At 43.0% G+C, this 24,784-nt stretch overlaps 1 protein-coding gene across 1 annotated transcript; it reads right to left on the reverse strand.

Annotated features, from left to right (window-relative positions):
* Nucleotides 1–1,712: 1,712 nt before the first annotated feature.
* On the reverse strand, nucleotides 1,713–24,469 carry zdhhc17 (zinc finger DHHC-type palmitoyltransferase 17). The gene is made up of 17 exons (XM_070549321.1): nucleotides 24,372–24,469; nucleotides 15,732–15,835; nucleotides 15,337–15,459; nucleotides 14,060–14,137; nucleotides 12,620–12,764; nucleotides 12,408–12,472; nucleotides 10,702–10,864; nucleotides 8,959–9,084; nucleotides 7,857–7,999; nucleotides 6,963–7,063; nucleotides 5,503–5,627; nucleotides 4,811–4,873; nucleotides 4,612–4,705; nucleotides 2,518–2,601; nucleotides 2,260–2,417; nucleotides 2,090–2,184; nucleotides 1,713–2,004 (listed from the first exon to the last, which is right to left on the reverse strand). The coding sequence occupies exons 1-17, from the start codon at nucleotides 24,432–24,434 to the stop codon at nucleotides 1,866–1,868; spliced, it is 1,869 nt and encodes a 622-aa protein (XP_070405422.1). The 5' UTR covers nucleotides 24,435–24,469; the 3' UTR covers nucleotides 1,713–1,865.
* Between the last annotated feature and the right edge of the window lie 315 nt (nucleotides 24,470–24,784).

Genomic DNA, 24,784 nt, shown 5'->3' on the forward strand with positions numbered 1-24,784 from the left:
AGGCCTTTGTATAATATAACCTCCTTCTATCCTTAAAACTATTGCATGAACACATTTCTGCTTTTAGAAAAAGGAAAAAAAACAATCTGCCTTAGATTTGTTTTGGATCTTTGCTTTACAATTTGTACATCCAGTGGTATAACAAACCCAGCTATGCAGAACATAAAAAAGGTCCATAGGCATGAAACATTCAGCTATATTACACACTTGCACAGGAAATGAGAATCTGGCAGCCTGGAGGACAACTTCCACTAAACACGCTGGATTTGAAAAACCTAAAAAACAATAACAAACAAACCAAAAACAGATGGACATGAATGATGCAGAAATGTACTTGCAAATACTTAACATTCACTATATACAGACACGTGGCTTGCCAGGCCGTCACCGTGGTGACCATGACGGGGATGGCGAGCGGTCCCGAGCATCGTACATGCAGAGGAGAGTTCAGGGGTTAAAATGCGTATAAACAGCAGTGTGGGACATCACTAAAAGCTACAGTCATACATGATTAGAGTCTTTCTCCTTTCTGTGTGGTTGAAGGGAATCCCCACCCACCCCAACTCAAATGGAAAAGAAGAACAGTCCAGGAGCACCTTCGACTAACACAGACGAAAAGGAGAAAATCGAGTGTTTATGTACAAATGCACATTCTTTCCATCTCAGTCCTGCTGCGTCGACCGGTCCATGCAGGGAACTCTGGGGGTGGGTGTGTCTCACAAGCCCCTCCCCTTTCCTCTGCAAACAATGGAAATGTTGGTGTGAGGCGCAGCTGCTGTCCAGTAATGACCATAAAACAAAAACCAAAAAAAATCAGTGCAATGTTGCAGGTAGACAAAAGAGGCAAGACACATTTTACAGCTTCAAGAGGGAAACGTTGAGCGAAGCTTCCACGTAAACTCGTCTTCTTTCTCTTCCTGTTAATAAATACGCTCCCTGTTCCGGCCCCACAGAGCTTTACTCCTACTTCATCATCATCCTCATGAAATCCTGTCCCGCTAAAATGATGTCAAACGTACAAATGATTGCGCTAGAACATTTATCTACAAATAGATTTTAAATAAATATACTTGTGTCACATTGTCTGTAGGATGTTGTGTTGAGTGGCGACTGCTGAAGGACTCCCAGTTATTCCTGCGTCCACGTTGCACAACAGCTGCTTTTAGATTATTTGCACGAAAAAGAAGTAAAAAAATAAAATAATAACAGTAGAGGCAGCTTTCATTCAGCAGCAGGGTGGAGAAGTTGGGTTCCTCCACCAGTTCCACCTCTCATCTAACACTTTCCTGATGAGTTCAGCTCAAAACTCAGCACGGTGCAAAAAAACAAAAAAACTAAACCTTTAAAAGACATTCCCTCATTTCTGTCGCAGGAAGCTGTGGAGCTAAAAGCCTTTCTTTAGTGTTCCTGACTCCTCATCAGACAGCTCAACGGTTTCGAAACCATCCAGGGCCACATAGACGTCGTATAAATAAGATATGAATGGGGTGGGGGGTGTTACGTCTCCTTGGTGATGCGCTTCAGTATCGTCGGTACTTTCATTACATCGTTCCTCCCATCCGTTGGACTCTCCCCACTCCGCTTGTATTTGGCAGCAGCAGTCCGTCCAGCGGGAGAGGAGAGGCGGTGGAAGCTCATGACAGTAGCAGTAATAGTAGGAGGTGTATGGGGGTGATGGTGTTGCCCTGTTAGCTGCATGCTTCCTGACCCAAAGGGTTCTGATCGGTGAGGGAGAGGTGGTCCAAAATCATAAAAAAAACTACATTAAAAAGCGCTCCCAAGAACAGCATCGCTCCGATATGAACGCCAGAGGGGGAGACCTTCCAGACACTCCACTCCCCCCACCGCTCTCTCGTTATCCCCCTCTACACCAGCTGGTAGCCTGAGCCGGATGTCTGGTCGTATTCTATTGTGTACTGCGTGGTCCAGTCCACTGCCACGGGCCGGATGAGGCCGCAGCAACGGATCTCGAAGAAATCGATTAGGTTTCTGACACAGCCATGGCTACACAGGAACAGAGAGAGAGAGAGTTAAAGCTCCTGACTCGGACAAATCTCTAACATTACTACCACAGCAGGTTGGAGCGTACTTGAAGGGACTCTCGATGGACGTGGCCGTCACTTTAAAGTGCTTGTACCTCCGAGCATTCATCCTCTCATTAGTGGTGATTCCCAGAGCAGCGATCTACAAAACACACGAGTAAAAAGGTCAGCCTGCTGATCACAGAAATCTCAACGAGCAAATGGAGCGCAGCCGTACCTGGTAGAGCTGACACATGATGAGCACCGCCACCCACATGAAGTGGAAGACACTATTGATGAACATCCAGAAGATCCAGGGTGAGCAGGAGGCGATCTGGGTCAGGTAGAGCCAAAATCCATCCTTCGTGTAGCTGGTGGCACAGTGGATCCTCCAGTCTGGGAGAGAGAGGCAGAGATACAACCAGATGGGAACTAAAACCGGAACAAACCAGGGACATGTGGGAATGAAACACAACAGGAAGAAGGTTGTTCTTACAGGAGATGCAGCCGTACATCATCCAGCAGATCATGCAGAGCAGAAAGAACAGATAGCCCATGAAGTAGCGATGATTCCCACTTCCTGTGGAGGACAAACAACCTTCCTGTTGACATGTTCTGATATTCAGAGCTTTTCCTGGTCACTTTACCCCCAGGAACAATGAGAAGAACCAGACTTGTGTCAGAAACTCAGACATAATGAGCAGATAAGCGTTTATATATTAACCCGCTGCTCTGGGTGTGTAGCAGACACACTCAGAGGGTTGGTTTGTATTTGTTCCCTAAACATGGAGCAGAGGATGATGTGAGACTAGGGTTGTCACGGTAACCGGTGTAGCGGTAAACACCGGTAAAAAAAGTTGACAATAATAATAACCGTCTTGTTTTTAAAAAACTATATTATCTCGGTGGGTTTACCGTGGCTGCGGTGTAGGCGCGATGACCCTTACCAGCCACCGTATCATCTGCTGAAGTTGCCGGCGGCACATGCGCACTTTGCTGTTTACAACCAAAACTTTCTTGAAGCTAAAGCTGAAATAATGACCAAAGGAGGAGACGGCAGTGCTCAGGAGGACATTTTTTATCCCTCAAAGAAGACAAAGTGGGAAGTACGGGCATTTTATGGATATTTGAAAAATGCCGAGGGACAGTTGATAGAAGACGGCGATCCTGTTTGCAGCACGTGCAGAAAACGTGTCTGTGAAAGGCAGCAACGCTTCAAATCTCATGGCACATCTGCGTGACCATCACCCACAACTCTACAGTCAACGCAAGGCAAGCTAACGTTAGCGTTTTAGCTAAAATGCGTGATCCGAGGATTTGGGTTGAGGGAGAATGCAACGAGTCGCTATATAAAGCAGCCGCAGCGCCGCTACCTGCATATAAACCGTGTCTCGGACACCCCCATGTTGAAATGACGCTATGCATTACGGGGCTCCCAGGGGCAGATAAGAGTTGGCCTCTCTCCGAGAATAATTATGAATTTAACAATGATTACTGCCTGATGACATTTTCCCAAATCTGCAAAGCTCACTGGAAGGACACAAACCAAGGACAATATTTTCCTGATATAGGGTTTATTACTCAAGTAAGGGTAAAAAAGTATCTGATTAGAAGGCTACTTGAGTACTGAATATCATCTGATCTAATATTTTTAAATGATGACATCAAATAGACAATAAATATGAAGTTATGGGCAAATATTGGTATTTTAAAGACTAAAGGAGAAAAATGTAAACAAATAAACAGCATAATAACTGAATAACACATTTTAGGCAAAATTTAGACACAAACTGAGGAAAGTATTTTCATGACATACATAGTTGTCTGAAAATGTAACACGCTTAAAAAAAATACCGCAATAATACCGAAAACCGTGATAATGTTGGTCACAATAACCGTGAGGTTAAATTTTCACACCGTGACAACCCTAAGTGAGACACGATAAAAGAAAAAACCCTGAATGCTGATCTAAACGTAATGGCTCCTGACCGGGATGGACAACCCGCTGTTTGTTCAGATGGCTTCCTCTCTTTGAACGCTTCATCCTGACCACATGATTTCAAAAATAAAACTTAGCCTCCTGCTCTCCTTCCTTCCTTTCTTTCTTCTCTCCAGGCTGTTTCGGACAACAATCCTCATGTTTGCTTCCATCCTCCTGTTGTCCATCATGTTCTTCACCTCCTTCTCTGCAGGACGTTTTAATCGACGAGGACCTGACACAACAAAGAGGATCCCTGCCGTCCTGTTTGGACAGAATCCAATCTTTGTATGAAACCAGTTTGCTTCTTTAATGTCATTAAACGCTCCTGTTGGGTTTTGAGGTGATACTAACTGCAGGTTTGCGCCGGCTGAGTGCATCAAAGTTCATGAACTGTTTCTGTTACTTGATTCAATCCAGAAATGGGATCAAAAATCCCCAAAATGAACCCAAAATTAAGATTTACGCGTTTCTAAAATCTATCCAGTTTTTCTGTTTCTTGTGAAGTAAATTAAAAACAGACTTCAGCAACACGTTCTCTCTGAAAGTGGGGGTCAGATCTGACAAACACAACAACAAGCCTGAAAGTGTGTGTTTGTGTGTGAGACGCACCCACGCAGTTCCCCACCCAAGGACAGTGGTGGTCAAACTTGGCGATGCAGCGGTTGCACACGGCGCAGTGTTTGGACCGAATGGGCTTCCGTATCTGCGAGAAAAGTCGAGAGTCGCGGCTTAGGTTTTTTCTTTTTTTATTAAACAGTACGGTTAAAAAAATCTGGTTTGAGAAAAACAACAACTAGTAAACGTTTACCAAGCAGGTGCTGCAGAATATGCTCAAGTCCAGACTGCCCGTCTCAGCCAGCTCCACAATAGTCTACAGGAAGAAAAACAACACTTCACTTATTTTTTATTTGTTGTTAATAAAAAAGAAGAAAAGCAATGAATAAATAAATAAATAAAAACCTTTGACTTTGGCTGAAACTAGTTTCTCAGTCTGAAAGAACACAATGCAGCCTGGGATCAAAGGCTACGAGGAAGTCATGCTTCCCTCAACAACTGATGCTTTTCAGGCTTCTCTGCATAAATAAATTGTTTACATTCAAACTGCTTTCTGAATTTTCTTCAATGTCAACAAAATACTGCATGAACTCCGCTCATGGTTTACTCGGCTGAAAGACAAAAAGTCCCCAGACTACTCCAGATCTACTGCAGCTGAGCTGGGGACCGTTCCCGTGCATTCTGGGATCTGTAGTTGGTGGGTGGCACCCTCAGTGCAACACATAAAACACAATCTCATGAGTGGTCCACACCGAGTGAAGGTCTTGGCACCAAGGTGCTTACAAGCTGCAGAGTTACGTTAGCTTTCATCAACAGCGAGGGGGCGGGGCTCCCCTCCTCCTTCAGGGTGCAGGAGGTCGGACGCGGCCGAGCAGCGACTTGTGCAAAAATCAAGAACGTCAACATTCATATTACTTAAAACATACCAAAGACAAAGACTGTTACCTTTTTCTTTTGTTCCTCTGATGCTTTAATGATTCCCGGGTCAGACTTCCAGGATTTGCCAAAGTTGTAGAACAAAGCCAGAGTGTTGATCAGGAAAGGAAGGTGGACGGTAGAAAACGACAGATGTTCAGGGAAGTCAAGGAAGACGCTCATGAAAAGCCTTTATCTAAAACCACTGTAAAGGGATAATGAAGTCCCATCAGTCATTCCACACTGGTGACCCATCCCCATGGGGGGGGGGGGGGGGCGATCACCCATTCTCAGGGCCAGAGGGAAATAAATCAGAAAAGCATTTCTTAACCATGCAGCCGTCATTCTCATCAGGCAGTATTCTGTTAGCTTAGAAAAGACGCAGAAGATTTGGGGAACTACTGCCACCTACAGACTAAGCATACATGCTATGAATGTGCTTCATACACATGGTGGCATTTACCCAAGTTCTCTCTTTATGTGGGCGGGGGGGAGCTTGGCTTTACCACAACCCAGCTACGCGTGTGCATGGCCTACGTGTTTAACTTTCATCAGTGTCACAGAAGCCTTCGATATTTTCATCACACATGCAGACCTGAATGAAATCTAATGAAATCTAAAGACTGCAGTGTGTGTGTGTGTGTGTGTGTGTGTGTGTGTGTGGGGGGGGGGGGGGGGGGGGGGGGCTACATGTGCAGCCCGGTTTCACAGAGCTCAGTCTACGCTGCAGGTCAGAGGTCACAGGTTCTCCAACAGGATAACCAGACTTTTGTTAAGTTATTTCAGTGACCATCTTTAATAGAAGGGTATAAACTTTCATCTGAATTTAACAGATTCAACTAAATCAATAATCAATACTCTTTAATGATAGATCTGGATCAAAACAGCAAGCAATACAAATAAACTTTTATGTTTCCTGTGGACAGGAACCAATAAATGAGTGTGTGTGTGTGTGTGTGTCACTGGTGCAGCAGACCGCCCACTGCCGTGATGTAAAATGCTCCTGACATGCTAGACACGGCTGCACTACCATCTCGGCTCCCTTCACATTAGTAAGGTAACGAGGCGTTAAGCTAAATGGCTTCCACACAACAAGACCTGCGCTGTCACCTCCTGCAATCAGGAGCTTCTGAACCATGGGTGCAGTCATGCGGAGTCAGAACAACAACTCTGGAGCTGCTCTGCTTAGTTTCACTCAGCGATAATTAAACGCTAAACTCGAAAGGACCCCTCCCTTCCCAAGGCATCGTCTACCTTCCCGGCACCACCTTGAGACACGGACTTCATTTCTAATCTGGGCTTTTTCAGGCACACATAAGCGACACTGTAGATCTCACCAGTAGTGAGGGTGAGGCTGTGCAGAACCCTCGCAGACACCAATCATCACAAAGGCTGAACACGACAAAAACAAATCAAACCAAGCTCGGATGTGAAAGGCAGATGTCTGGCAGACCTGCTGCTCAGACGCTCAGGGTAGCGGAAAAGGATATCATTCCAGAACCAGTAAAACCAGGTGGTATACATCCAAAACTTGGTGGCCAAGTAGATTCCAAGAGGCAGGGCGCTGTGCATGGAGTGGTCAAAAAAAGCCCTGCAGATAGAAAAGGGTTGTGGTTAGAAATCATGTTAGTGAAAAGCTTTAAATAATCCCAGTTTTAAAAGCTTTCTTCTGCTTCTGGAGTTTTATTAAAGTGTTCTGGACGCAGGAGGAAAATCCTGACCCCTGGAGCACATCTAGACAAGTGCAGCAGGAGTCGGGCAGCTGCAGCACAAGCTGAACCCTTACCTGATGACCAACTGCTGCAGCGCTCCCACTCGGGCCCGTTTCCTCACCAGACAAGAATTCAGAGAATGTCAGTAAATCTGAACAGAACACACGAGTGTTGCTGCGGTCTCCGATTTGATCCCAGCCCACCAGCTGGACCACATGGTGGGGGATGGGAGGAAGTTAAAGAAACCAGTAGAACCCCTCTGGGTGATGGGAAACACTCAATATACACACGGTATATACATAAAAAGGTAAAAGAGAAGTATGTTAGCAGTTTGGGATTCTTTTGATGTCATTTTAGTCAAATCTTGAAAAGAGGGTTATTTAAGGGCCTGATATAGGAACGACTCTCAGCTGTCACAACATCCAAACACGGCTGTGGTCGCCATCTTTAACTGGAGTCAGTCAGTTTCAGATGCCCTAGTAGAACTAAAACCTTTTACCAAGTGATTCGACCTCGATCCATTTACTTGACGCTTCTTTCAGCCACGCCGCTGCTTACAGATTAGTGATCACCTGTTTTATCACCTGCCTTTCTGCGGTTTCTCACATTAAAATGATTCCCACAGCTGTCCACGAGTGTGTGAAAAGTGTGTGTTGTTCAGCTGAGTCGTACTTGGACAGACACTGCACGGTGACCCAGACACCGGTGTACATGACGCCCTTGATAAGCCACGAGTCGATGTCCAGGTCGGCGATGAAACCTATGAGCCAGATGACCAGGAAAGGCGTCCCCAGCATCACCTTCTGCCTGAACTCCTGCAGAAACAGGACGAGGAGAGGTGAGCGACAACCTCACGTGAGACGTTGACAGTAGCGTACAGAGCAGGCAGCGGTGACGAAAGAGGAGAGGAGGTGACACAGAAGGCACAGCGAGAGCTGGAGGTTCAGTAGAGCAGCATCCAGGGCTTTTAATCGTTTGCCAAAATCTAACTTAAGCACCTCAAGCACTCATAAGAACCCTGAATATCACTTTTTATGTGAATCTGATTGTCCTCGATTGCCCTCTGACATCTTGTCAACCATGTTTCTTCCATCTTTATTTCTGCAAGAGTGCTGCTGCTCCTGTTTAGTATACCCAACTCAATAATGACACCTCTTATTATAAGATGCACTCTGAACCCGTTATTAGTTGCACAGTCATAAAGTGGAGCATGAAAACAAGTCTGATGCATGACAGCGTGCTTACTGCAGCACATCTGGCCTGATGTGATGCCCCAGAGCTCAGTGGGATGGAAGCAGAAAGCTAAAATCTACCTGCAACATCTGGAAACATCAAACAGAGGCACGTTTCTAAGCAGAGGGTGGGATTATTGTTAGATATCAGCCATTATTTACCTTTATTACCTGACAACATCCCGCAGGTAAATGAAAAAAATGACAAAACATTTCAGGAGAATTCAAAGTCAGCTCTTACAGAGACGGAAAAAGAAGAAGGTGGATGGAGACAAACATTCTGTATCATAAAAGGGTGAGAAGAAGCTCCCACCGCCGTGAGAACAAGCAGATCTTGGCTGCTTTGTTGTTTTTCCTGTTGTAGAACAAAGCGGATCATTATGACCACCCTCCATCCTGTCAGACTGACTGGAAGCAGCAGCCTGACGAGACTAAAACTGACTAATAACTACATCTAGACTGCATAACAGCTGTAACTCAAGACCCATGGGACCTCCGCCTGTATCTTTGTTGAAGGAAAGCAGCCATGTTTGTGTTGGTACCTTGTCCATCTTCAGTCTCTTCAGATAGGACGGGCTGTCGTAACCTTTGGCCTGCCGCGCTTCCTGTAAGTGATTGATCATCCAGACATTCTTGCGTTGCTTGGCGAGGTCCAGCGGCGTTTCGCCCTGATGAGTCACAGACACAGGCCGCTCAAATGTGATCTGTTACATTTAGATTATTCAACAAGATCGCTCATCTGGTTGGCAAACACACAAGGTTTGCTGCTCTAGTTCAGCTGAAAACAGCTTCTCCAACACAAACAGACCCGTTTATTATGGTCTGTGATGACTTTATCCTTATGGCTGCATCGTGGTATGAATGAATAACTTCAGACATGTAAACTATGATACCCAACAGGTGTCTTATGGATAATTGATGCTTGGGAATAAAACTGTATGGACACCAAACCCGTGTGTGTGTACTTGTCTTTATAGATTTAAGTGGACAATTTTTATTGTTAACCTGTACCGTGTGGACATTTTGCTGGTCCACATAATGTCAAGCACCCTAAAACTTGGGTCTTATGGGTCATTCCCATCTGTACCGGGTCGGCCCGGGCCGGGTAGCGTAGGTTGTTTACATATCTGGGTGGCCTGGTATTTTTCCGGGCCAACCAAGGCTCATTCTCAGCCCTCTTCTCGAGGGGGTCTGCTTCAGGCCGACCAGGGCCAACACACCCACTGCTGACAGCAAATTCACACCTTCCATTAGAGCAAGCCTCTGATTGGTGGGTAGAATCAGCCCACATGGGCTTAAGGCAAGGATGTGTGGAATCAACCGGGCCAGGCTGGGGCCGACTGGGGCTACCCGGCCCGGTACAGATGGGAATGGCCCTTTAGAGGTACGGTGTGCATTAGCTTTTAGTTTGGGTTAGGAAAAGAACCCCAATGGTTAAGGTTAGGGTATGGGTTAGACATAGGGGAGTCACTAAAATGAATGGAAGTCAATGGAGGTCCACACAAACATATAAATACAAGTATGTGTGTGTGTATGTGTGACATTTCTTTTGGAACGCCATTCTTACACAGCGTGTTTTAACTTCTTTACCTCCACTGACTTTAAAACTCTCACTCCAAACCCGCCTGAGTTTATATTTCAAAAGGGAAACCTTCTTGCAAAGCAGAAAATTGCAAACTTTTTATTATCAACAGATTTTTTGTTCACTTCAATGTTTTTGTTATTGCCCGTGTAGCCTCTGGAAATGGTCTGTTTTTCCATCTACAGGTTATGTTTCGCATAACATCACATTCACACATCATCACACCTCACACTCCATCCACTTAAATTCATTCATCACATAAAGTGTCTCCTAGTTGTCTTGTTTATAATTGTTTAGAAAATAAATGTCTTATTTTCTATAAACTTGACTGTCTGAATTGATACGAAGTGTCTGACAATCCCTGAATAAACAAAGAATTCTAAATCTTCTGGTTAAACATTCAAAGATCAATCAGATTGAATTTCAATATTTATATAGAAATTCACATCTTATTGGTCAAATGTAGTGTAGTATATTGAGCTTTAAAAGCACCTAAAATACATACGTATGCTAACGTCTACACCTGGAGCCCAAATCAGAACTCAAATCCAAAATAAATTCTCTGCACAACCCTAGTCATCATCATCATCCTCTCATCTCCTAAAATTAGCTTATTTTTTTATCTACGGCAGTTCCACACCTGTTTGAAGCATTTCTTTTCAATAATCAGAGTAGAATGTTCAGAGCAAGTTGGCGCAGTTACCTTGATGTTCTGTGCGTCGACGTTGGCGTTGGCATCCAGCAGCAGGCTGATAACGGTGGTGTTCCCGGCCAGCACGGCCCAGTGCAGCGCTGTGTTCTTGTGATATTTGTCACCCAGGTTGACGGATACGTTGAACGTCAGCAGCAGTCGAGTCGGATCCACACTGCCAAATAAAAATCCATCCCATGTAATTAACAGAACAGCTGCAACACATCTTTGTTCATCAGTTTTCTTCAACTGTTTATTCTGCTGTTCCTAACGAGTTAACGTTCATCACTCCTCTTGTTATTCCTGCAGACAGAAGAGTTAACATCTTTGTTTTAAACTCTATTTATGAATTTATTTGAGAACTGGAGAGGCAGCTCCCACATATAAGTGTTTGTTCAATTGAAGAAAATATAAGTTCTTGAATGTTGAGAACTTTATTTTACTTAAAGGGAAACTGAAAAAAACATTTTTCATGTATTACTTCTGATTTTAATCAGTCACCGAGTTTTTCATGTAGGCTGAACATGAAAATAGACTCCTACATCTATCTCCTGCATTAGCTTCTGATAGAAAATAGATGGTGAAACTCTAGGACCTGAAAAGCCTGACAGATCTACGTCACACTGTCACTTAACATTCGTGGACTCACCCATCTTGACTCGCAACGGGAAAGGCTGTTGTTGTTTTAAACATCCAGGAAACAGCTGAGAATGTCTAGCCGAAGCTAACTGTTAGTATTAGCAACTCCACAACATGGCAAAATTCCTCCAGGCTTGTGTTATTTGTGGAAATAAAACATCAGCGTTGCAGAGCAAAAGGAGTCAGTGGTAGAGTCACGTTGCTGTTAGCCAATCAGAGGTGAGATGTCCAAATATCAGGAAATAAGACTCCAGATCCTGTTGTCTGAAGCTACTTTATCCTCCAGCTGACTTGTAAGGATGCTTGATAAAAACAGAGAAGGAGAAACAGCCGGCTGCTACCACCTCAACTTTAGGACAAACTACTAGAGTCCCAAAAAAAAAAAAAAAACATTTGAAGACACGGACATCAGACGATTGGATGTAGGAAAGGCGACTGGTGTTTAGCTCTCTCTCTCTCTCGTTTCCTCTGGCTACACAGGTTTCCGGTACTGGCGGATAGCTGACAGGAGGAGTGAGTGTTTCATGACCGTGTTTGTGTTAAAAAGTTTGCTGGTTTTGGAATTTTTTTCTACTGTAGTTTTAATTTCAGAAAAAAACCCATTTACACAAAATATTCTATCGATACCAGTGAACTTAAGAGACGGCACCACTTACTAGTTCTTTAAAAGCTAGCTTCAAACATGGCAGGTTAATAGTCAGCAACGCAGTCATTAATTATTTCAAATTTCATTAAAGGGACTTTACGGAGTTTTGAATTGTTTTGCTCGCAATTGCCCCCTCAGGCCAAAAGCGCAACTGCAGCTTAGCTCTGTGAAGCTGACACCCCCCCCCCCCCCCCCCCCCCCAGCTTCAAAAGTGGAGGCAAATAGGCTGCTCAGTTAGTGCTTCGTTTGTGCTGATTTGTGCAGGTGAAATTGACGTTTGTGCTGCTATGGTTTTTGAGACATTAAACTTTATTTAATAGGTCATTCAGAGGTCACCGTTCCCCCCGGACTACTCCAAACTGCTCTAAAATGGACAATGGATAGCTTTATTAAATATTAATATATAAAAAAAATCTTAGTTCTTTTATGTTACCTGTGTGTTCTGTAAGCTGCCCACATAAGAGGAGTCATGCCGTTCTGATCCATCATGTCAACATCCTGCAGAGGAGAAAGCACACATTAACTACTGAGGTCAAATAAGGTAGCGGGGCGCCCTCTAGAGGACTGGTGATTAAAATGAATACACCCTGTAAAAGTGGTTGGAGAGAGGCAGATCCAAGGGTTTGAAAAGGTGAATTTTCCCACCTGTCCTTTAGCAATGAGGTAAGCCACGATGGAGGTGTGGCCGAACTGAGCAGCCAGATGCACACAGCTGCAGCCCTCTCCGTCGATCAAAGATGGGTCTGCACCATATTTCATAAGCTGCACCACCATGGATAGATGGCCTTGTCTTAAGAGGGGAAAAGAGACGAGAAACACCAAGCATCAGGGGCAAATACCTGCACACGCTTGGCGTTATACCCTAAACCCGTCTACAGCAACAACGATTCATCACAAAACCAATAAAATAGTCATTGGTGTCATCCAACGGCCTAAATGAGCTGAACTGGGTAGCGAAAGCAGGCGGGGGCTTCTAAAGGTCACTGGAAGCTGCTGGAAGGAGGTGGGACTCCAGAGAGTTTCTGTACCTGTGTGTTGTTGGATTCATCCATTAATAATTCAAAAGGACAGAAAGAGATCCCCCCCCCCCCCCCCCCACTGAATGCTCTGATGAAGTCTAGAGTCACATGTCATAACAAAGAAAAGATGGTTCAGCTTCTTTATGAGGGTTTGTTCAAATGAGCCGATTCAGACACAGAAAACCCAGCTGGACCTGTCCCTGGAAATAAAATTACCTAAAGAGGAAAACAAATAACTACACATCCTTATCTGTGTGACAACAATAAAGAGGATTCATGACCTTAAAACTGAACTGATTCCTCAAATGTACAAAATGATGAGATAAAAACATTTTGGGATGGACAGACTTCTCTACAATCTGTTTGGTCAAACAGCTACCCGGTAATTCCTCACAGTCCAGAAGCACAGGCCGAAGGTGTACTATGAAGTTAGTCGGCCATGTTGAGTCAAAAGGTGAAGTTAGGGTTAGTTCTCAGTTTTGAGGCTGGCTACATCATTGGTTACAGACTCAGGGTTGCGAATGACCACAGTCACCAATTCTTGTCGTGTCTTGCCCATGTATGTCTGATCTCTGAATTGTGTGTACTGAAACTCTAATTTCCCTCTGGGATTAATAAAGTATCTTTGAATTGAATTTGAATTGAATTGAATTTAGAGTTCAGAGTTGTTCATTTACTCAGTCCGTATAGATTTCACAGGTAGAAACAAAAATCTGACTCAGTGTTTAAATAGTTCTGTCAGCTCCACGAACATCCAAGATTAATGTCTGATTCTGTAGTAAATTAACAACTTCTGTTATTTTAGTGTTTTTTTCTTTAACCTGTTGAACTGGTTCAGTTTGAGCCACAAAAACATCAACTGGTGAGTGGAAAGGAATTTTATGTGCTGAGAATGGAAGTGTGAGTAACCAAACCAGCATCTGAGTGCCTGTAATGGTTTAGTGGAGTTTAACCGTAAGCTTTTACCACAGGAGGTAAACCTAGCTATGTTAAACCCACAGGTCTGCTGTGCTCATTTACACACGCAACGCGCTGTAAATAAAGGCTGAGTGTGCACGTGTGCTACCTTGTGGCCCAGTGCAAAGGTGTAGAGTTGAGGTCTCCTCCTAGCTGGTCAACAATGGCTCCCTTTGATATGTAATACCTGGACACACCAACAGTCTGGAAGTTATCCTGCCTGTTTATCTGTTAAAGCTAAAAACCACAGACTTTTACCCAATGGCACCATAGAGGTAGACAAAATGTAACGCTGCTACCGTATTTTCTGGACTATAAGTCACACTTTTTTCATAGTCTGGCTGGTCCTGCGACTTACATACCAAAGTGACTTATATACCAAATTATGTATACCGCGCTGCTGCGGGCCAGCTCCGGTCCAGTTTTCAGCTCCTCTGCCCCGCCATCACCTGCTGCAGCCTGAGGCGAGCTGCTGCAGGCCGGCTCCGGCCCAGGAATGAGCTCTCCCCGCCCGCTGAGAGGGTTTGAAACACCGCCATCCTCTGCTGGAGACCGTGGCGCGCTGCTGCGCCCTGGTTGTTTATTCTGTTACTGTTACCGGTACTTGTCTTGCAATGTGAAATGCTTGGTCTCAGATTTTGTAAGAAAAATTATAAAATTTCCCCCCAAAATGCGACTTATAGATGTTTTTTTTCTTCATTATACATTTTATGGCTGGTGCGACTTATACTCCGGAAAATACGGTATATATATATATATATATATATATACACATATACATATATATATATATATATATATATACATACTGTATATATATATATATATACATATATATATATATATATATATATATATATATATATATATATATATATATATATAAATACAATTATATATATATACTGTATATATGTGTATATATATATATATATATATATATATATATATATATATATATATATATATATATATATATATATACATATATATATATAAATACAATTTCAAATCTATGTTTTAACTCTACGAGTCTGATGCTAGTTCTGATAAGGTGAGGATTATGTGAAAGTGTGGATCTGATTCAAAGCCGTTTTCTAGGTTAGGAAGAGTTGAATCCTCAGATTTTTGTCATTTGAGGATTCTTGCATTGTAAATAGCTCTCATCAGCAAAGACTTAAACATTTTCATCTTGAACTGAGGAAGCTCCACAGATGAGAAGCAGAAGTAAGTGGATAACTAAGAACTTTCACCAGGATATTTAAAAGTAAAATCATAAAGCAAAAGAACCAAGTGTGTTTATTCACTCCCTATATATTTATTTGAAGTAAACTGGGTTTATTTTTAACCTGAACATGACTGAAGGTGTGACCTGTGCCCACTTACTTGACCAAGTCTATCCTGTTGTTGATGGCGGCCCAGTGGAGGAGTGTTACGTTTTCTTTGTCTGGCTGCCGAACGTCAAAACCCGCTTCCACCAACTCTCTGCAGCGCTCAAAGATACCGTACCTGCAGAGCAAGGCAGGCGCATTCTCAAATACAAAAATGCAAAAAAACATTTAACAAAATAACATCTTCAAAAAGCGAGTGGCATAACTTGGTATGTGGTCATTCTAACCTTGAATTAAAACATACATCTGAATAATAACAGCTCAAATATAAAGCTGGGCCTCCTGTCAATAAACTCTCATTTAGTTAAAGGTTTTGTTCTGAATTCAAGCCTTTAAAGACATAAAAGTCAGACTCTTTTAGTAACAAAACACACTCGCTTGTCCACTCACTGTGTGGCTTTGACGATGTCCCAGGTGCTGTAGTCGTCCACGTGGTTTTTACGGCTGACGCTCTCGCTGTAGCCATGGTTGTAGTGGCTCTGGGGTTTGATTTCCTGAGACAAAACAGAAGAAAACCAAAGACAAGCTCATTTTGTTGTGCTGCTTTTCCTGCTCGAGGAAGTAACGACCACAACAGGTCCAAAACAGCAACAGATGAGCTCACCACGTTCTCCCACATGGAGCAACCAGACACTCACTCTCTCTCTCTCTCTCTCTCTCTCTCTCTCTCTCTCTCTCTCTCTCTCTCTCTCTCTCTCTCTCTCTCTCTCTCTCTCTCTCTCTCTCTCTCTCTCTCTCTCTCTCTCTCTCTCTCTCTCTCTCTCTCTCTCTCTCTCTCTCTCTCTCTCTCTCTCTCTCTCTCTCTCTCTCTCTCTCTCTCTCTCTCTCTCTCTCTCTCTCTCTCTCTCTCTCTCTCTCTCTCTCTCTCTCTCTCTCTCTCTCTCTCTCTCTCTCTCTCTCTCTCTCTCTCTCTCTCTCTCTCTCTCTCTCTCTCTCTCTCTCTCTCTCTCTCTCTCTCTCTCTCTCACAATTTGATGTTGTTAACCATCTGCTAAAACCTGACAAAAACCTAGTAAGAACGGGTTAGAATGGTTTACTTTGAGTTCATTTCAATTAGAATGACATGGTGTTCTGTTTTATTAACACATGGTTTAAAAAGGGAGCCATAAAGGTGATTTAACACTTAATTACCAACTTATTTTACTCCTGTTTGATCAAATGAAGGGTGGTTTTATGGTGGTGGGTTGATGAGCAGACAGCTGTTGGGTGAGGTGACAGCTCAGAGGCCAGAGAGCCTTCTGGCTCCATCGTCTCATGTCAGAGTTCAGCCGAGGGGATGAGCAGAACTTTCATCCCCGCTTCCACAGAGTAAGTGTGGTGGAAAAACCAGAGTGGAAAAAATGTAACCAACTCTGTGTTCAATGTAACAATGAGCGACACATTTCACTGTTATTTGAATTTGTTTGGGGAAAGATGGAGCATGAGAACGATAGGCGGATTGGTGCAGCGTCTGCAGTGATGCGGGCGTTGTACCGATCTGTCGTGGTGAAGAGAGAGCTGAGCAAGAGTGCGTAGCGCTCAATTTACCAGTCAATCTACGTTCCTACCCTCACCATATGGTCATTTGGGTAGTAACCAAAAGAACGAGATCACAGGTACAAGTGGCCGAAATTAGATTTCTCCGCATGATTTTCCCCCTCATGATTTTTATCTTGAGAGGTGCTATGTGAAATATTGTTTTCTTTCTTTCTCTCAACAAGAAAAAACAAAAAATGAACTTGTTTGTGATGAGGGGAGACGGGTGAAGAAAGGAATCATTAAGATTCACCAGTAAAAGATTTAAAGCTTTCAGGTACATTTTGTATTCCAAGTACTACTTGCATTTAATTTCAATTCATTCAGCCCTCAATTTTAGGATGAATGCATTCTGGTGAAATGCACAAATGTATAACAAAACTTAAAAGTGTGGTTCACTCGTTTAATCAATAGATTTGCAGTGTCTCTAGTAGAAATGAACGCCTTGTGAAGTTGTACTCTGGGTACAAAATGCCCAGGTGTGCCCGTTTCAGGATCTAGAAAAATTTCCAGGTCAGAGTTGAGCTTCAGACGACAGGAATTGGAGTCTTACTTCCTGATATTTGGACAACTCTTCTCTGATTGGATAACAGCAACACAAATTTACCACTCTGTTTGCTCTGCAACATGGATGTTTTATCTCCACAAAAAGGAGTTCTGCTGTGTGGTGAGTTGCTAATGCTAACAGTTAGCTTCTACTAGCAACATGTTCTCTGCCGTTTCCTGGATGCTACAACAGCAGCAGCCTTTCCGTCGTGAGTCTAGATGAGTGAGTCCGTGAACGTTAAGTGGCAGTGTGACGTAGATCTGTCAGGCCTTGTGAATCCTAGATTTTCACCATCTATTTATGTGGTTTCCCCAAGAAAATTTTCCAATCATGGTACGCAGCGTCACACCTGAGCCTATATAGGGGAAACACTGTATTTTCTAACAGAAGCTAATGCAGGAGATAGGTGTAGCAGACTATTTTCATGTTCAGTCCGCATGAAAAACTCAGAGAAACCAATATTAATCAGAAATAATAAATAAAAAATGTTTTCAGTGAACTACGCCTTTAATATTCTTTTAAATGATATTGTGCCTAAAATGGACAATATTCATAGTTTTGGATATTTCAAGTGATTGGATTTTACCATGCATTCCATAATCAAGCAGCTGTTAAAGTCAAATGTGTTTAAAGGAGTATTTAAAGGGACTTTATGGACTTTTGAATTTTTATACTCGCGATTGCCCCCTCAGGCCAAAAGCGTAACGGCAGCATCAATAGTAGGCTCGTGCACGAGGCGTGCATGCTGTACGTGCACACTCCTTAACGAAAATAACAGCTGAGAAAGTCCCGTGTGTGTGTGTGTGTGTGTGGGGGGGGGGGGGGCGGAGGACAGAGGACAGGAGAACGTACAGCTAATTAATTAAATAATTTGGTTCTGTACCTTTCTCTTGAGCACAGCCGACAAAGGTTTATGATGGGTCAGTCCTCCTGCATGCTCAGATCATTCCCTTCCCTTGCTTGAAAAATTGTTCCAAAATGAAAATTGAACCCACATCTTTTTTATCTGTGAATTCAATGCCGTTCGGCGAGTCTCAAATAAAAATTTGGGCATCTTACTGTAAAAAAAATATACCATCAATGTAAAAAAGAAACTCTAAATAAACTATGATCACACCCAGAATCGAACACAGGTCTTCTGCATGAGAGTCAGACATCTTACAAGGTGAGCTACTCTCTAGTAACATTCATAGCATCTGTAACTTTTATATCCTTGATGACAGCTGAAACAACGTCAAACCAAAGAACGGTTTGGAGCAAAAATGGCTATTTTGTTGCTAATTTGCAGGAAATATCTAGAAGAAAGTTCTACAGAAAGTAGCTAAGGGACCTCAGAAATGTAGCTAGGTTCATCACTAGGCGTTAGGAACAGCGACAAAGTCGCTGAGTTGGCACTACCCCTCTCTCTTCTGCTAAAGCTACTGATAGCAAATGCTACGGGCTATGCCTGAGCGTGAACGTGCATGAAGCAGCCTGCTTGACCCGAGCAGCTCTCTTTTTCTGTGATTTTACAGAAAAACAGGCAATCACAGTAAAAATGCCAGGGCTCATTCTACAGGACCAGGGCATTGCAGGAGAATGTATGATGAAGAAATTTATTATTTCTATACATGTTTTGGTTGTCAAACTTCCATAATGTCCCTTTAAATGAGACACGAGGTTGATGCTTGTCAGTTGAATCATTTGTTTAAACAAATTCTCTTCTGCGTAGAAAAACCATTAACCTCTTTGTGTTAGCTTATGGGACTGACTGGAACTAGTAAAGCTTCTACCTGCTGACGAGGGGAAGAATTCAAATTCAATCTGCAAATGTTTTCTTTGATGCTGAAAGCTTGGCACTAGTCACTGGAGCTGGTTACTGGGACATATGGCTGCTGTGTCTTTGGTGAAAAATGTTTAGCATCACTAAACATCCAAGTTTGTCACATTAAACCAGAATCAGCACCAGCAGCCTAGCAGGTAAAAAACAATACGTACGGCCCCACTGGCTCCACTGAGAGCTAACAATCCGATTCTGTCTGAAATTAGAGGCATTTCAAGAGGGTTATTTAATTATGCAGGCACAGCAAGAACCAGGGACCAGGAGGAACTGCTGAGGGGAATAATGAGAGGGATCCATGAGCAGGTCCTTTATGTGCATTTTACAGCATAATGCTTATTGTGTTATTTTAAATTAGCCAAGAGTGTTTAACCCTTGGCAGTTCCTTAAAAAAAGCTACACTGGGGACTAGGGCTGCTCAATTAATCGAATTTTAATCACGATTACGATCTGAGTTTTGAACGATTATAAAAAACAAAACAAGCCGATTATTTGCTCCTCCCGCCTGCGCTGCCCCGAGTTGCAAATGAAGCGCTCCTCACAGTGTTGCCAACTTAGCGACTTTGACGCTATTTCTAGCAGCTTTTCAGACCCCCTTCTTGACTTTTTAACTTAGAAGTACCTAGCGAACACCTCAGAAACATCTCTGGTAACCCTTAGCTACTTTCTGGATAACTGTCGTCGACATTTCCTGCAGGTTAGCTAAACACTCCGCCTGCGCTCCGGACCGTTCTTCAGGACATTAGGAAAGGGAATGATGTAGTGATGTGTCGGTCGCTAAAGAAACAGCTCTCGGAGCCGGCTCCCTGTTGGATTAACCAGAGTGAGTGACACACACACCGCACCTGCGGACTCCTGGGCCACTAAAAACGGCTAAATGTGCGGCGTGCTAAACACACGTGCAGTTTGCCCCGATTGCTGTGAGACCGGGTTGGGGGGTGGGGGGTGTAGCTGTGGTTGGGACAATTATTACATTAACTGATGGACTTGTAAATAAATAGTTTATAAATAAGGTAGAAATAAGTTCCTCACGCTGATAATTAATAACTAATCTCTCTGAGGACACGGTGCTAGTGCACTCTCCTACAGCACCTTGACACGACTCAATAAGTATTATGCAACATTTTGTGAACATAAATTTATTTGCATGTATTTGTTGCCACTGTATAATTCTTGCTGTCAGTATTTGCAAGATATTGGTATTTGGGTCTGTACTGGTTAGACTTACATGAGTTAAACCAAGGTCTATAGCCCTTGGGTCATAGACTATGAGCTATAAGTATATTGGTCTTTTTATCCTGGGAATTAGGAGTTATTTTAGTGATCATCTTGTTTCTTATTTTTGTCCTGATTGTGCCCTGAGCAATTTTATGGCTGAATAAAAACAAATAAAATCAACATAAATTGAAAAATCGTCTTAAATAATCGTGATCTCAATTTCAGTCACCATAATCGTGATTATTATTTTCGCCATAATCGAGCAGCCCTACTGGGGACCCTCGCACAAAAAAAAATGCATTTTAGCTAAATGTATAATAAAAAATATTTCAAGTCAAAAAAATTTTTCACAGATTCTTTCATTAGATCTTCCAATTGAGTGTTTTTGAGATTTAACCCCTTTAGTGCCATGTTTTGTCAAAAAAAAATCAACAGTATAAAAAAACTAAAAAACTACATTTTGTGTGTGTTGTGTCCACATCACTTCTTTTGGGGCTGAATTGTGAGGGATTTGGAGTCACAAATGAGCAAAAACATACTTTTTGTTTTCTCTGTATTTTTTGTATGGTGTCAGGTATTCAGAAAAACTCACATTCAGGTCCCTTGCACAGGAAAATACATTTTAGCAAAATGTATAATAAAAATTATATATTTCAAAAGTCAAACATTTTTTTACACAGATTCTTTCCTTAGCTTCAGTCCTCACAAAACATAATAAAATATCCATCCATCCATCCATCCATCCATCCACTTTCATCCGCTTATCTGGAGTCGGGTTGTGGGGGCAGTAGCCTAAGTCGAGAGGCCCAGACTTCCATCTCCCCAGCCACTTGGGCCAGCTCCTCCGGGAGAATCCCAAGGCGTTCCCTGGCCAGGTGAGAGACATCATCCCTCCACCGTGTCCTGGGTCTACCTTTAGGTTTCCTCCCAGTTGGACGTGCCCAGAAAACCTCACCAGGGAGGCGTCCAGGAGGCATCCTGACCAGATGCCCAAGCCACCTCAACTGGCTCCTCTCAATGTGGAGGAGCAGCGGGTCTACTCCGAGCCCCTCCCGAATGACCAAGCTTCTCACCCTATCTTTAAGGGAGAGCCCAGCCACTCTTCGGAGAAAACTCATTTTGGCCGCTTGTATCCGCGATCTCGTTCTTTTGGTCACTACCCAAAGCTCATGACCATAGGTGAGGGTAAGAACGTAGATCGACCGGTAAATCGAGAGCTTCGCCTTCTGACTCAGCTCTCTCTTCACCACGACAGACCGGTACAATACCCGCATCACTGCAGATGCAGCACCAATCCGCCTATCGATCTCACGCTCCAGTTTTCCCTCACTCGTGAACAAGACCCAGAGATACTTAAACTCCTCCACTTTGGGCAGGACCTCATCCCTGACCCGCATTTTATTATGAAGGCATTCTACCCTTTTCCGAATCAAGACCATGGTCTCAGATTTAGAGGAGCTGATTCTCATCCAAGCTGCTTCACACTCGGCTGCGAACCGCTCCAGCGAAAGATGAAGATCACGTTCTGATGAAGCAACAGGACCACATCACATAATAAAATATGTGAGTGTTTTTGAGATTTAACCCCTTAAGTGCTATGTTTTGTCAAAAAACTCTACTTAATAAAAAATTATAACCTAAATGATTTTTTTTGTGTGTTATGGCCAGATGACTTCTATTGGGGGTGAATTGTGAGGACTCTAGAGTCACAAATGAGCAAAAAAATTATTTTTTGTTTTTTTCTGTATTTTATGTGTAGTGTCAGATATTAAAAAACTCACATTTGGGTCCCTCACACAGAAAAATGCATTTCAGCAAAATGTATAATAAAATGTATATAATATTTCAAACGTCAATTTTTTTTTTACACAGATTCTTTCCTTAGCTTCAGTTCTCACCAAACATAATAACATATTTGAGTGTTTGAGATTTAACCCCTTTAGCGCTAACTTTTGTCCAAAAAAATCACCTTTATAAAAAATTAAAACCTAAAATCATTTTTCTTGTTTTATGTCCAGAGGACTTCTTTAGGGGGTGAATTGTGAGAGCTCTAGAGAGTCATAAATGAGCAAAAAAATATTTTTTGTTTTCTCTTTCTCCCGATAATCAGGAAAAACTTACATCCAGGTCCCTCGCACAGAAAAATGCTCAAACAATTTTAGTCATTTGACAGTTTATTGGAACAAAGTGTGTGTGTGTGTGTGTGTGTGTGTGTGTGTGTGTGTGTGTGTGTGTGTGCGTGTGCGTGTGTGCGTGTGCGCATGCAGTTTGCCCCGCTTGTTGATATCAGAAACTGCGCTGATCCTGCTGCTGTGTATTTCTTTGTATACACATTAAATCCAACTTTTGCTGTAAAAACTGCATTTAAAATTATGGAAATGCTATTTTTCTCTGCAGGGGTGTGTGTGTGTGTGTGTGTGTGTGTGTGTGTGTGTGTGTGTGTGTGTGTGTGTGTGCAAGTGTGTGTGTGTGTGTTCGTTTTCATCTCTCTAGTCTGTTTAGATACACAAAAATGATCACATGTTTCAATTGCGGTGTTTTAATTCTGAAAATGTTATTTTATTTTGTTAAAATTCACCAGCCTGCCTCTTCTGCCTTGGTTTGACTTCCTGCCAGAATTGACGTGGCTCACGAACAACATAGAGCTCACGCCGAAACAATGGCTGCACGGCATGAGCCTTCGTGGCGCTTCGCAGCTGATGTGACCGAGAGCGTACGTTAACAAAGGCGCCGATTAGAAGCGCTCATTGTTCCCCAGCGCTTTGCGGCGCATCGTCGCGCTTCCACGTCTGGTGTGTTCCAGGTGTTACCTGCTAATGTCTAGGATTTAGGAGATTCTGAATTCTGGCTGTGGAGTGTCCAACTGAGAAAAAAAAATACATGTTTTTGCTTTTTCCACAGGGGTCATTAGTAGCCACTGCATTTTGCCCTCATTCTGACATCTTTACTTGCAATGATGTTTGAAAACAACACGTGTGTGAGAGTTTAGATCTCAGAAAGGCTCCATAAGAGCTATCTTACAATGCAGGATGTGACAAAATAATGCTTTTAACCATTTGTCTGTCAATGACATTGTTTTTACAATGTTGCAATAGAAACACAAACTTGATCAATTGCCCAGCCCTGTGACTGAATTGTTAGTCAGTAACCTGCCAGTCATAAATGCGTTTAGACTGAATTATTTTTGCTTAATCTCAGTTGTATTGTTATGAATTTGTATTCTGTTAGCGACTTTGTGATATGTGGTGATAAAGCCTTGAGGCTAATTCTGGCACATCTGTATGGATGTTTGCTGAATTTTTGCATAAAATCTTTGTTAAATTAACCAATAAACTAAACTAATGAGAAATGTATCTGTAACTGCAGCGATGAGGGGATGGATTTTGACATAAACAAAGAGTCCTGCAGAAATCTGACAGACGCTGACAACCACGGGCAACAGCCTTCTGTTAATGCACTTTATACGACATTTGGACCTAAATTACGACAACAAACGGATACAAATGAGTTATAAATACAAAATACACCAATTATCATAGCCAGCCTGAACAGAGCCTGAAGCAGCCAGCACTGACAGCTAGCTAAAGCTAACATCGTACGATTAACATCCATGTTTTCAGTCGTACGGGCTCGTTCACGCGGAGCACGCCGCCGCCCTAACACAAACAACAACGTTAAAATCAACAACATCTGCCAACATCTGTATAGTTCAGTGACACTGCAGCAGGAAGAGCAGGAGGGCAGCGTTAGCGACTTTAGCATCGCTAGCTTGCTGGTACCCCCCACCTACCCCGCCACCGGTGGTTCTGCAAGGGGAATCGAAGTTCCCGTGAATACCCGGTTAAGTCCTTCAGCCACCCAAAGGACAACCAGCAACCGTACTGTGAGCGCGGATATCGGCTTGTGAATGCGTGGAGTTCACGGTGCATACCTCAGGATGGAGAATAGGGACGCAGCCAGCTTCTTTCTCATATTCCTCCATAGCGTCGGCCATCTTGGTGGTAATGCTCGCTGAGCATTATGGGAAGCAAGAAGCTGCGCGGGGGGGGGGGGGGGGGGGGGACACGGTCTGTCAGACAGGTGATCAAACGCACAAGTCAGACGATGGAAACAGAGCTTCAAAAGGACATCTTTTAGGAATGTTGTAAAGTCTTCGTGGTGTCCTTATCTCACATGTGGGGACAATTTAGAGTCTCCAAACAGCCTGACATCATCATCATCATCATCATCAATTTTATTGCACTTTCTAGCTCATGTCAGTCAGCCTCAAAGTGCTTAACACAACAGTTACAAACAAATTACAAATACAACAAAACACACAAAATCAAAATGACCATAACTACA

The sequence above is a fragment of the Nothobranchius furzeri genome, chromosome 1 (genome assembly GCF_043380555.1).
Source record: "Nothobranchius furzeri strain GRZ-AD chromosome 1, NfurGRZ-RIMD1, whole genome shotgun sequence".
NCBI classification, from domain to species: domain Eukaryota; kingdom Metazoa; phylum Chordata; class Actinopteri; order Cyprinodontiformes; family Nothobranchiidae; genus Nothobranchius; species Nothobranchius furzeri.

Bases quoted from the DNA above. Each gene is read 5' to 3' on its own strand.
- zdhhc17 (XM_070549321.1), bottom strand. From the start codon at position 24,434: ATGGCCGACGCTATGGAGGAATATGAGAAAGAAGCTGGCTGCGTCCCT. The intron at 15,460-15,731 runs GTGAGTGGACAA...CTTGCTCTGCAG, and splicing joins GACATCGTCAAAGCCACACA to GTACGGTATCTTTGAGCGCT. The intron at 2,005-2,089 runs GTACGCTCCAAC...GTTCCTGTGTAG, and splicing joins TCCATCGAGAGTCCCTTCAA to CCATGGCTGTGTCAGAAACC.